The sequence below is a fragment of the Pteronotus mesoamericanus genome, unplaced genomic scaffold (assembly GCF_021234165.1).
Source record: "Pteronotus mesoamericanus isolate MK-2021 breed Mesoamerican mustached bat unplaced genomic scaffold, CSHL_Meso_final contig_68, whole genome shotgun sequence".
Lineage (NCBI taxonomy): Eukaryota > Metazoa > Chordata > Mammalia > Chiroptera > Mormoopidae > Pteronotus > Pteronotus mesoamericanus.
The window spans coordinates 29,499,580-29,513,521 of record NW_026555234.1 but is presented as its reverse complement, the minus strand read 5'-3'; the positions used below and the strand labels follow the sequence as shown (position 1 = coordinate 29,513,521).

General features: G+C 39.3%; 1 protein-coding gene across 1 annotated transcript in view; it reads left to right on the top strand.

Annotated features, from left to right (window-relative positions):
• CORIN (corin, serine peptidase) overlaps positions 1–13,942 on the top strand; it is a 180,012-nt gene that overhangs the window by 154,072 nt on the left and 11,998 nt on the right. The window contains exons 17-19 of the mRNA XM_054582139.1: positions 9,672–9,788; positions 12,126–12,175; positions 12,320–12,494. Coding sequence (XP_054438114.1) covers positions 9,672–9,788; positions 12,126–12,175; positions 12,320–12,494 — 342 coding nt within the window. The remainder of the gene's footprint in view (positions 1–9,671; positions 9,789–12,125; positions 12,176–12,319; positions 12,495–13,942) is intronic.

Below are 13,942 nucleotides of genomic sequence, written 5' to 3'. Positions count from 1 at the left end.
GCATTGTAGTACAGTATCCAAAACAAATATAACCTAACACCAAATAGGTCATCCAATTACTTGAGGGGGTACATTTTGGAGTTAGTTCATCAAAAATATAGGTCTATACCAAATTACACATCTTGCAGGGATTCTACTGAAATCTTTCCTGATGGAGGCCGTTGATTACAAACACCTGCTTTTAGAGTTTCTCCGACCAAAATTATGCCTTCCGTGTCTAACAGCTCAGATGCTAGGCACTCAACGAAGTTCTTGTCCAAATGAGAAGTTTCTAAGTTTTTTGCTGAATTTGAAAACCTTTTTACCCCTATCTGCAGGTATCTCTAGAGTTCACCCCACTTGGATGTAGAATGATTATTTGATTAGAGAAGGGTATAAATCAAGTCCCTAAATTCTCATGACAGTGTATGGACTTTGCTACCTGCATGTCCAGTATCGAAAACATATGGACATTTATTTAATCAACAATACAAATCAGAATTTAAAACTGCCCTCTAATACTTACCAAATGCTCAGTGGAGACATCTGGTACTTGAGGAAGTTGGTCTAAGGGAATGCAGTGACTCTCTGTGTCTTTTGGCTTCACAAGCTTTATCTTTACATAAAGTTAGATCATCCGGAAATAGGCTGTACTATTTTGGCAAAATTCCTTTATGGCATTAGCTTCAATTTGATTTTATGCCCTAATCTTTTAGAGTTGGTCAACAGAGGAAGTGTGCTTCAAAAACATATTTCTGTGTCTCGTGATAAACCACAAAGACAACATCTATTATGCAACCTAACAGTCCTATAAAGATTTACATTGTATTTTTTTCCTACTCCCAGGAAAAGTTTCTAATTTCAGATCTCATTTGTCATGTAAGAGCTATTTAATCCAAGATGATTTCCTTATTGATTGACTTCCACGAAGCTCAAAGACAGATTCAATCCTCTGTGCTAGTAAATGTAGCCCAGGTTGCTAGAAACGGAAAACTTTATAGTCAGCTTTAAACAATTGAAAAATGGCTCATATATGATAAAATCCACTATTTACAAGGGTGCAATTCAGTTGTTTTTAGTATATTCCCAGGTGAGGAATCATCAGCACTGTTTGACTCCAGAATATTTCTACTGGCTGGAATGGAAATCCCATGCCCAGCAGTGGTCACACCCTGCTTCTCCTGTCCCTGGACAGACACTAGTTTCCTTCCTGTATCTGTGAATTTGCCTATTGTGCACATTTCACAGAAAACAGAATCATATGTTTTGTGCATTTTTGTCTGACTTATTTCACTCAGCATAATGTTTTTCAGGGTTCATCCACATTGCAGCATGTATCAGTACTTCATTGCTGTTTATGGCTAAATAATATTCCATTGTGTAGGTATAACCATCTTTTGATTATCCATTCATCGATTAATGAACATTTGGGGATTTTCCACATTTTGGCTCCTAGGAAAAATGCTATAACCATTCAAGTACAAAGTTTATATGTAAATCTATGTTTTCAGTTCTCATGGGTGTATACTTAGGACCAGAATTACTGGGTTAGATGGTAACGCTATGTTTAATTTTTTCAAAATACCTACCAAACTGTTTTTTCCAAAGGAGCCACACCGTTTTATATTCCCACCAACAATGCATGAGAATTCCAATTTCTCCATACCTTCACATCTGACTAAAAGGGATCATTCTGGAGGTTGTATTGGGCATAGGCTGGAAGGGCAAGGATAGGAACAGGAAGATTAGTGAGGAGGCCACTGAAGGAATCCAAGTAAGAGATGCTGGTGATTCATATCAGTACATTAGCAGAGGACATGGTGATAAATAGTTCCATTCTGAATATATTTTAATAGTAGAGCCAGCAGAACTTCCTGCCAGATAGATGTTGATTGGGGTTGAGAAGAGTTAACAAAGAGAAGAGTTGAAAATGACTTAAAGGTTTTTGGCTGGAGCAACTGGAAAGATGGGATAAAAATAAACTGGATGGGGAAGGCTGTGGATGGGGCATATTTGGGAGGAAAGACCAGTTCTACACATGCTAAGTTTGGGATGTCTATCAGACATGCAAATGGAGATGCTTATAAGGCTCAAGCCTGGAGTTTATTAGAGAGGTCTTGGCTGAAGATATATATTTGGAAGTCATTGGAATACAGATGATATATAGATTTATGAGACTGAGTGACATGACCAAGAGAATGAGTACAGATAGAGAATATGATGTAGGGCTGAGCCGTAACATTAAGAAGATGAGAGAAGGGAGGTAGCAAGCCAAAGGAGATGAAAAAAGAGCAACCTGTGAGCTAAGAGCTGGTGATATCCACGTGGAGAAATTGTATCAAGGAAGAGGCAATGGTCAGTAGTACCACATGCTGCTGAGAAGTCAAGTAAAATGAGGGCTGAAAACCAGCTATTGGCTTTAGCACTGTGCATGTCATTGGCATGAACAGTGTCAGTGGTGTCAGGGGCAAAAACCTAAGAGATAGTGAGAAGAAAGAAATAAAAAAGTGAGTAAAGAACACTTGAGAAATGTAGCCAGAGGCTGGTGGGGACACTAGGAGATGTTTGGTCCCTCCATATTTCCATGGAAGCACTCCTGTTCCATGGCTGAATTCCTAATAGAGCCCCACATGCCATAGTACAAATGCTCCCTGCTCCCCATAGTTCATATGTTGAATCCTCATCCTCCGTGTGATGAAATTAGGAGGTGAGACTTTGGGAGGTGGTTAGGTCAAAAAGGTGGAGCTTCATGAATATGATGAGTGCCTTACAGATTCCAGAGAGCTCCTGGGGCTTTGTTTCCACCTCTGGATGAGGATGGGGGCCTTCACCAGACACCAACTCTGCTGGGACTTTGATCTTGCACTTCTCAGCCTCTGGAACTGTGGGAAATAAAATTTGTGTTTTTTTTAATAAGCCATCCAGTCTATGGTAATTTGTTATAGAAGCCCTAATGGACAAAGGCAGAAATCGATACTTCACTGTCAACTCTTTTCTTTCATTCATTACTTTTTTAACCAAAAAAGTTGTACTGTTTTCCCCATCTGGTGGGCCCCCCATAAACTAGTTAGTAATTCTGCAGATTCATATCCCTTCCTATGCTTCTTCGCTTTCTGGCTGGTTTGCCTTTTATCCTGCCTTTGCCTCCCTGCCCATGGATGTGTCATTCCCTACAGTTTCTGTCCCAACCCTTTAGGGCCTCTCTCAAGCCCCACGGCTTCTCTGAAGCCTTTCTCATCTCCTTGATCATTTCTTTCCTCGAACTTCCCATGGTACTTAAAAATCAGCACAACATAATTTCTCTATTAATTCTACAACGCCATTGTCATTTGTATTTCTTTATTCTTCATCTTATTTTTCAGAAAAGGTTATACACCATAATAATGACTAAGCTTAATGATGTGCCAGGCTTTTCTGGGTACTTGATATGTATTATTTCAATTTATCCACATCATAATCCTGTAAGATAAGTGGGCTTGTGATTTCTACTTTGCACATGAGGAAACTGAGATTTAAGGGGGTTAGGAACTTTGCTAGGTCGCAGAAAACACAGAGCCAGGATGCAAATCTGAGCACGCACAAGGGGCATCTTGGGTGCTAGGAGCAGACCCTTCCTCTGCAGCGCCCAGTTATGCAATAAACATGACCCAATTGGTGTGACCAGTCAGCCTCTTACACGTAAATCCCTTTTGGTTTTGTTTTACATGGGAGTTCTGTGGCAAGTCTTAATACCTCCCTGTGACCCGATCATTGCACAATTTTTAAGTAGATGGCAGTGAGGAGGCGGTGGTAGGGGAAATTTATCATGCTGGACCACAATCCAAGGGTTTTTTACTTTTCGAAATGTCACTTAGAGTAACAACTAGCTGCTTGGCATTCTCTAAGCAAAACTCAGCTGAAACAAACTCATGAAGAGCTATTTTTTTTCCCACAGAAGCTTTGTAGTTTTCTGGCAGACATGTAGGTTGGGCATAGGTAATTCATTTCCCACCCGTTTCCAAGAATTTGCTGGTTAAATGACTGCCTGGTTGAGAAGCAAATCATGGAGTCCAACGTGTGGGTGGAGTGTTTTCTGCTATGTGCTATTCTGGGATGAGGAACAATAATACTTTTCTTGAAAAAGTGTTACATCCTGAAGAAAGAGGAAATGTTTTTAAAGTTCTATCATGAGACCATGGGGTATGAGGCTTTCACAAAGAAAGGCAAGTCTATCAGTTGTCCTGAGAGCATTTCCACGTAATCACTATCTGCAAGCTCTGGCAAGAATTTGGATACTTGTTAGCAAACCAAATCTCAAACTGTTGGTTGAGTTAATGAATAATTGTTGAAATTAAATGGAACTTCTTAGTGATGCAGAGAAATTCACTGTTATTAACCGCAGTGGAACTATGTGAGGTCCTGAATTAATTAGATTGTTAAAAACCCTCTTACATTTCATTTTATGGTTAAAAAAAAAAAGTTCATCATTGAAAAATTGATTCACATCTATTTTAAAAAATTAAGTTAAACCATCCTTATGAAATTAAAGGACCACCTTAATTCCATGGGTTCTCCAGAAATAAGTACTGTCAAGACCCAGCTTTTAGCCAAAAGCATTGTGAGCAAGAAGATTTGGGAATGGGAAGAATTAATCCCCAGAAAGTCTCTGGGAGCATCAGATTCCCCCATCATAATGAATATAGCATTGTCATTAGATGTGGATATGAATGGGTCCTGGGAAGATAAGAACGTGATTTATTGCTTGAGCATCCATCAGGAATTGCCCAAAGAGGCCTGTGTTACTTCTGTTAGAAGTCCTTATATGGTGGAAGCTTCATTTTGGACCTATACTAGGAAATTCCTGGTGATGACTTAACTTCTAATCTGATATGTTCGTCATGCTGTCTTTGCAATCTGCAATTTGGCTTTCTTTCACCTACAAGATAGGACTGATAGTTGGCAATGACATATACACAGCAAGTCTCCTGGCCTTTTCTTATTATTCACACAGTTTGGACTCAAAAGCCAATTTCTTAACTCTGGCATGTAAGACTGCATAATCTGGCCCCTGCCTCCCTCCCTCACCCAATTTCCTAGCCCTCTCCACTAGTCTGCTATACTTTATAACACATTAACCTTATTACTGCGTTCCCTGAGAAAGAATGTACCTGCTAAGAAGGGCTCCTTGTGGCTCCTCAGGCCCAAATTCATAATCCAAGTCTGGCAGCCACTGTTTATGTGGCCTCTCATGCGTGCAGTATGTCAGTCAAAAGGCACAGCCCAGGCAGCCAAGCTTCCCGCCTCGTGCCCCTGCTGTGTAAGCCCACCCTTGTAAAGGAGTTCCTGGAATCATATTTGACCAATGGGATTGAGAAGCCAGGGATCAGGCTACACATCCTGCAGTGCACAGGACAGCCCCACACAGCAAACAACTGTCTGGTATAAAATGCCAGCAGTGCCAAAGGTGAGAAGCCCTGATTTAGGGGGACTACTTAGGGGGCAAGAAGTTTGTCAGCCAAGGCGTTATGCCCACCTATAGAGCCTGAGTCCTGTTCTAGAGCATGGTTTTCAAAGTGAGGTCCCAGACCACCAGCAGCAGCAGCACCCGGGACCTTGTTAGAAAGGCAACTTTGGGCTGCATCTCAGAGCTGCTGAAGCAGGCAGACTGGGGATTGGGCCAACAGGCTTCATTCTAGCAGGTCCTTCAGGTAGCTCTATAAATGCTAAGGTTTGAAAACCACTCTTCCAAGGAGTCCAAGAATTCTATGTATAAACCTAAAGAAATTTGTTTGTCAAAATGGGAAGATAGAATACATTTTCTTTAATAGCTTGTTAACTTGATTTGTAACATCTAAGTATGTAGCCATGTGGTCTGTGGACCTCCATTTTTACTCTCGATCTAGGCCCACAAGTGTTTGAGATGGGTCTATACCAGTGTCCTAGTTTTCTCAGGCTGTCAGACGAGGGCATTGGATTAGATTGTCACTTAAATTTCCTTTTCTGTATATGAGTTCATGGCTACAATAGAAGCATTTAGGTCTGACTACATTCCCTGCACAGACTCTCTTTGGGTATAATGACTCTGATGTTTAAGCGCTGGCAAAATATTTTTTTGCTCTCTACTCAACAGGGTTTCTCTCATTTGTCTCTTTGATATAATATGGAAAATGGTGTTAAGTCAAATGAATTACCAACTGCCACACAAAATTTGAGCAGCTTTTAAGTTCTGGATACCTCTTTCTAAAAAATTTTTTAAAATTTTTTCCCCACCGTCATTTCTATTCCCCATGCCCTCTTCCACCACCTCCCTCCCCGCTCTTTCCACAGTCACCACACTGTTGTCCGTGTCATGAGTTCTTTCCCTTTTAATAGCATGATTTATATTTGATACATGTAATACAAATTAAAAAATGCAGGCGCACATATTCTTGGTGAATATGTAAATTGGCATTACTCTTTGAAGGAGAAATACAGAGTCCGTCACTAAAAAATCTTTTAGTACAAAATCATAAGCATGTAATTCTATAACATAACAATTTCACACTCAGGCACACCCTATGATATTTTAGGTGATATGTTCAAATTAAAACTATAAATTACTATGCCCATATTATTATCCTACCAACCACACTCAAGCAGGCATTACTTCCCCTGGACTCTGTACATAGAGTTAGTCAAATATTTCGATTTTGATTGAATAATTTTATTTCTAGGAACCATTCTAAAATCATACTAGTGCGTGTAGGCAAAGGTGAATGGCTAAGGGTGTTAACTGCTGCTTTTTTGTTAGTATAGCCAGAAATTGGAAACAACCCACATACGCATCAGTAGTGGGTTGGTTAAGTTATGAATGCACATCCATATAAGGGAACACTATGCAGCTGTAGAAAGAACACAGCATGTGCTGTTAATGAAGGCGAGCCACGTAGCTTTGAAGGGGTTGAGTGTGGTAACCTGACATCAGACCCCAGGGAGCAGATAGCCCCCCAGCTTTTACTTGTTGTGTGACCTTGGGCAAGTTATCTATTCTCTGTGCCTCAATTTTTCCATCTCCAAAATGGGGAATAATAATCAAGCAAACTTCACAAAATTGTTTAGAAGATTAAATAAGATAAAATGAGTTAGTCTATTAGTGCTTGGCATATTGAAAATAGTTAACAAATGTTACTGTTATGGAAAGAATTCCAAGACAAATCATTAAATGAAAACATCATCAACACCACACAGAACAATGTGTATAGACTAAAAATAGAGTATAACATACATTAATTATAGAAAAAGCTTGACAAAGATACTCAAACACTATTTTCAGTGGTTTTTTCCATATATCTGGGATGGAAAGAATATTTTGTCATTGTGTATTTTATCTGTGTATAAGTATGACTTTTATAATTGTAAAATTACTTAAAAGAAAAAAAACAAGAAAAATTAAAATCACACAGATGTCCAGATAATGTATGATGGCAGAAATAGAACCATATGGATTCACTGATTTTTTTTTTTTTTTAATGGGCAATAGGATGACTTTTTAGAGTGGAAAGATTTATTTTTGTGCATGAGAAGCATGGTAGTGTTTAAGGATTTCATGGAAAACTAATTTTTATAATGATTCTCCCCTCTTCTTGATGATGAATTTCTTAGATTTTTCCACTTGATGTAACTAAGAGATTCAGGCAAAATTGCCTTTCTAGCTGGAGTCTAAGGAATGAAATGTAAAAGCGTCCCATGCGCAATGCACAGTGGAGGCCTTCCGAGTTGAAGGACTGAAGCATCCTTTGCAATGTCAGTGTAAATCCTGTGCTGAGTTGTCCTTCTTATGTAAGTCCCGTGTGGCTCTATGAATACCTGCCTGCAGCATGACCTGATTAAACAAGCCTGAAGCTGATCTTCCTTTGGCTTTTTGCCAGCAAAACACTTGCATTCAGGCAGCTACAGTTGTTCTGTTGCAGAAAGGAATTCTCAGGATGCAAGTATCCAGAGAAGCCCCACGAGTGAGTGTTACGTGAGGCCTCTGACTTTTATACTTCCCATCCTGCCGTGCCTCCGCACTCAGCGCTTCTGGGGTTGGTAGAAAGCCAGACTCTCACTTTGGTGGAAGAAAAGAAAAAGTCTCATTTTGCAGTGGGTTTGGTGAAGTCTTCAATAATCTAACAGTTCGTCCAAATTTCTAAATAAGTTTAAATCTTCTGCAACTCTTTTTTAAAGTGTGGTCAGGGTGTATGCCATTTGTTTTAAAGTCGAATGAGTATAAGTCATTTATAAGTCATTCATTACTAAGGACTGTTTTATTTTTAGTCTTTGGCTCTTATTCTATCATCAAGTGTTCTCTTTAAAAGGTTTTTCCTGTTTTAAAAGTAATAGGATTTGGTGAGGCTTTTGTTCTTTTTATTTTTCTATTATGCAATTACAGCAGTTTTTAAATGATTAATAATTGTGTGAAATTATCAATTTTCTTTCAATGCCACTGGATCTAACGTTTTTCCTTTCTTGTGCTCTCTCTCACCCGTTTTATTTTTGCACAAAATGGCGCCTCACATTCAAACATGAAAGTCACTAAGCGTGCATACTCGATGTTGCCACAACTTCAAGATTTTCAGGTTCATTTGAGCCCTCAATGCTGCTTGCCATCCTTTCAAGTTATCTCTGATGTGCTTTTAAAAAAAATTCCACCAGGGAACACTTCTATGTACATATCACGTGTGTCCTCATCGTGCATCCCTGCTACTCGCTCTTCATTCAAGGAGCTCAGCTCCTGCTGGAAGAGTGGAGCTTATGTGGTTTGAATTCTCTTGAATTCTCTCTCCCTCTTCAACTCCAACAAAGCACCCACTTCCTTTTCTCCTGCTTCCTTCCAGATTCAGAAGAAGCGCTTCCCTTCCTTCTGTCTAAAACCAGTTCCTTTATCTCTTCTACTGTTTTTGTTTTTAAATCAGGGGATAAAAATCCAAAAGGTTTTCTTCAAATTTGGCTTGCCTAAGTAAACCAACTGTTTCATGAAGAATAGGATACTTTACAGAAAAGCCTCAGTACTTTTGAAACCTAAAGTTTTAAATCTTGGGTACGGTGTAACCATCTTTCTTTGAATGATTGAATGAGACATTCTCAGGAGAGTGTTGGTGGGAGAAGTGTGAGAATGTAGGTCAAGAACAAAATAATGTTTAACTTGTCTCCATTTTCCGGAGTCTTCCCTAATTTTTAGTGCATAAAGGTTTTGCAGTATGTTGAAAAATTTCTATTTACAATTTTATTCTGTCTAAGTAGATGCTAAATGATCATTTATTTTTATTTAAAGTTATTGCTACATTGCAGGATAACAATGGGCAATAAAAGAGAAGGAAAAAAGATCAGTCAGATAAATTGCATTTTACTTTTGACCCCTGCCTAAAGTTGCTCTTGTTTTTTAGATATTGGAATTTTTACATCATACACGTTAGAATTCTACCACCTCACAAAAGTTCAAATACATGTCAGCAAGGAGAATGACTAAAACAGCTGTAATAATTTGGGGTTTTTTTTTTGCTTCAGTATTCTTTTAGTAACTTCCCCTCTTGCTGATCACATTTCACGCCGAATTTCAAATATAAATCCCCCTCTTGAAACATTGATTGATAGTTTAATGCTTCTTTTTGGAAGAGAATGAGTGCCAAATAATGATATTGCCTGGCAAAGATCATTGTGCTTTGTTCAACTGGCATTTATTTACTCTTTTTTAGAGAACCATCTGTGACTGAATTAATACAGGAACAGGGGCAAGATCAGGAGTGGCTGACGTTACCCTCGAACTGGGAGATCCTCAATGGGACCACGTTGCATGAACTGCTGGTAAAAGGGTAAGACACATGCCACAGAGGCGATGTAGAGCAGGTTGTAGAGCGAGAATCCACCTGCAGGCCTCTTCTGTTTCTAACCTGAGATAATCCAAACCAGTCCCATCCATAAAGAGCATAAATGGCTACTGGCCTGTGTATTTCAACATTGTTTGGCTTTATTTTTTTCTTTCTAGACATAGATTTTTTTTTCTTCTTGTCTGATGATGTTTTTCTTTAATGATGCTTACAGAAACTGTCACGGTGAAGGAGGAAGAACTTGGGTTCTAATCTTGAAGTTTTTCACTTCCTATTTGAAATAAATTCTCATGTTTGCACTTCCTAATGACCTACATATAAATATGTAAAAGAGAGAATTAAAGTAATGACAACTGATAAAATTTGGAGGGTCTGAAAAAAAATTGACATGAAATGGAATGAGAATCAAGTAGCCTTGAAAGTACACCTGTGGACAATGTTCTCTAAAAAATAATGTCCTCTTAAACAAGGCTGCCTCCCTTGTCTATAGGAGAAAGACAAATGGAAGGAATTAATGTTTATTTTGTATTTATTACATTGTAGGGACATAGCCAGGGAATATATAAATAATTTGCTCAAAACTCAACACCCACAGATGGTAAGGGATAGGCTCTCAACTCAAACCAGGTTTATCTGACTCCAAAGTTTTTATAAAGCCCTAGAGAAGCCACTTTTTAAGAAGGCCAAAGAAGAAAACTCAAAGTGGGCCATTTTTCTTTTAAAATGTCTTGACATTTCCCCCATAGACCAAACTCTGCAACCAAATTTCTGAATATTTGTCAACTGGAGTACTTTCTTCAGAACAATGACCTGAATCTTTCAATAAAGAGATTTGTTCCCCCAAACTGGGAGTGCCAGAAAAAGCTCATTTGGTTCAAATCAGTGAATAAAATATCTCATTCTAAATTGGGAGTTGGTACAACTGGCTCTAGTCCTGGCTTACTAGCTAGAAATGTGGTCTTATATAACCAGAGTCTTCTATAAAATAAATAGTTGAAATGGATCTCTTTGGTGTCTTTTCCTAGTCCTACAAGCTATGATTTTGTATCTAACAAATACCAATGAATTATTGAGTATTTCTTCCATGCGAAGTTCAGTGCTAAGCTCTGAGGGGATGTGGAAGTGAAATAGGGGGACAAGGACCCTGATCTCAAGGAACATGCATTTTGTGAGGGGGCAGAGAGACTATAAGCTAGTAAACAAAGTGAATTTCAGATTTGGAAGTGCTACAAAGAAATTAAGGGGTGCGGGAGAGAAAGAGAAAGAAAAAAGTTACAACTTCAAGTTGTGAGAAGGCAAAAAGGAAATGTGCTTTTTCTCTATTATATAATTTGTTATATGCAAATAATTACACAGATCCTCATGCAGATTTAGCAAGAAATTAATATACAGTAAATCTTTAAAAAGGCATGTAGAAATGTTATGTGTAGGGATAGAAATATATATATGGATATGGATATGTATTATTTTCCTGAGAAGTCTAAGATTCTTAGCACATCGCAGTATATTTGACAGTCCCAACATATTTTTTGTCTTTTAAATTTACACTGGGAATAAATGCTTCATGGCTGGAAAAGAGCTTTGTTATTAAAACTAAACCGAATTCTCTGGTTTTGCCACCTTGGTAGATGCTTAAATATGGCCCATGTTCTTGCTTTCCAAGGTTAACTCCAATGTTTAGAAAGTTCTTCCTTTCCTGAACGCACACTTCCTATAAATCCCACCCCTTAGTTCTGACCCTGCCCTTCATAGCTCCTTGGCATAAATGAATCCCCCCTTCTTCCTGTCAGCCAGCTGACCATGGTTCCATACTTTGATACCAAAGGTCTTGGCGACATTCTTTTCCAATTTAAATATTGTATTTTTATCCATTCTCTCACTTTTTAAAGTAATATTTTATTTCTTTAAAGCTATTTCTCAACTTTTTTTGGACATACATACCTCTCCATGAGCATAAAAATCCGACATAGTTCCCCCTCACCGTAGATTCTAAGAAGTGACCCAGTTCCCGCCTTTTTCTTCCCCCTACTTTGAAAATCATGGTTTGAGTTCATACTTTGGGTGGTTCCACCAGCCAAGATGACAGTGTGGAACTTTGCTAACAATAGCTTCTCTTTTCACAAATGTGAAAATATATTATGATACTAAGTAAACTAAGAAAAGACCCTTATATACCCTCACCCCCAAGGTGGTTCTGACAATAGCCCTGCCTTGAGAACGGACCTCAGGTAAGAGTTGATGTCTTGCTTTCCACTGGTAGTGTTTGAAGTGAACTATGAATATGTAACTTAATGCTATACCATTTCATGTTTCCAATCCTAGGCAGTCCTGTCACAGCAGAAGTAAGATTTCCCTTCTGTGCACTAAACAAGGTGAGAGAATGAGTGGTGTCCCGATGGGATATGAACTTCAGTTAACGGAGGTTGGCTCAGAAAAAATGATCACTTGCACACGACAGCAAAGAGCCACGTTGGGTCTGGGGGTGAGTCACACATGTCTTTCTTGGTCTTTGGTAGACTGTGGGCGCCGCCCTGCTGCCCGAATGAACAAGAGGATCCTCGGGGGTCGGACGAGTCGCCCCGGAAGGTGGCCCTGGCAGTGTTCCCTGCAGAGTGAGCCCAGTGGGCACATCTGTGGCTGTGTGCTCATTGCCAAGAAGTGGGTTCTGACAGTCGCCCACTGCTTCGAGGGGTGAGCTGCACCTTTTCTTTCTTGCTTTGCTTGGATCTGATCATTTTGTCATGTGGGAATTCTCAGTGGCATGTAATTCTCCGAAGCCAGCTCAGTGCAAAATCCACCATGATCTATTGGGTTGGTGAAAAAGTCTGCTACATCTTTTTCCATAAAATAAAGGACATATTTTTCATTTTCAGCAATAACTTTATTGATTTGGACATTTTGAGTATGTCAGCTATCTCCCACTATTGGCTTCTAGTGGGTAGAGGCCGGGATGCTGCTAACCATCTTCCAATGCATAAGACAGCCCCACAGCAAAGGATTATTTGGCCAAAATATCAATAGTACCAAGAAACTTCGCAAATCACTTTTGACATGTTTGATAAGTCACAGCACTTTCTCCATACACTGCACAAATATCTCTTTTTTTTTTTTGCATTTCAGGTGTGTTTCTACCTTTCTTGAAATAATAAAGCATAATATACTGAAAATGTTGTATATTTTCTTCCATCTTCACCATTAAAATGGCTACCCCCAAATTCACCAATTTAAGTTTTTTTTAAACGCACACTGATATGACAGCTGTCACAATACAGTCTAGCAAAACAAGTTAAAGACAACTAAGTGCTACTAGAGCCATTTTACAGAAAAAAACATAATGGACTTTTTGGCCAACCCACTACTTCCTGGGCCTTTTTTTCTGCTTAGACTTTTCTCCCCTTGGCGTTGTCAGCCTGCATATGTGCTGCTCATTTATTGGCAGTGGATGTATCTTGCTTATGATTTATATCCTAAAGAGGGAAGAATAGGAAGAAGTTTAGCAGACTGACTCTCCAGCCAGCATTAGTCTCTTTTCTAGCCTTTTTCAATACATCAAATACATCTGAAGTTAGACAAGGTGATTTACTCAAGAGGATACTATACAGTGAGGTTACGGTGCTAGAGGAACTGGTGAGGAATTTGGAAGCAGACTTAAATGTGCGATGTGTATCAGGGGTCTCCAGAGAAACAGACCAACGAGAGAGAGATTTATTTTAAGAAATTGGCTCACATGATTGTGAAGTCTTGGTGAGTCCCCTCTGGCAAATCTAAGGGGGGCTGCCAGAAGACAGGGGAGAACTGCTGTCCAAGTCCAAAGGCAGTTGGCTAGCCGGATTTCTTCTTGTTCAGGGGAGGTCCAGCTTTGTTTTATGAAGGTCTGCGATTTATAAGACGCGGCCCACCGACATACTGGAGGGTCATCTGCTTTACTCAAAGTCCACTGATTTAAATGTTAATCTTTTTTTTAATTGTGTTTTTCTTCATTACCACTTATGCCGCTGCAATCACCACATTGTTGTCCGTGTCCATGAGTCCTTTTTCCTTTTTGCTCTATCCCTCCATCCCCGGGCCCCCCTACCCATCGCTGCCATTCGGCCATCTATGAGTCTGTCTCTGTTGTGCTTGTGAGTTCCATTTGTTCA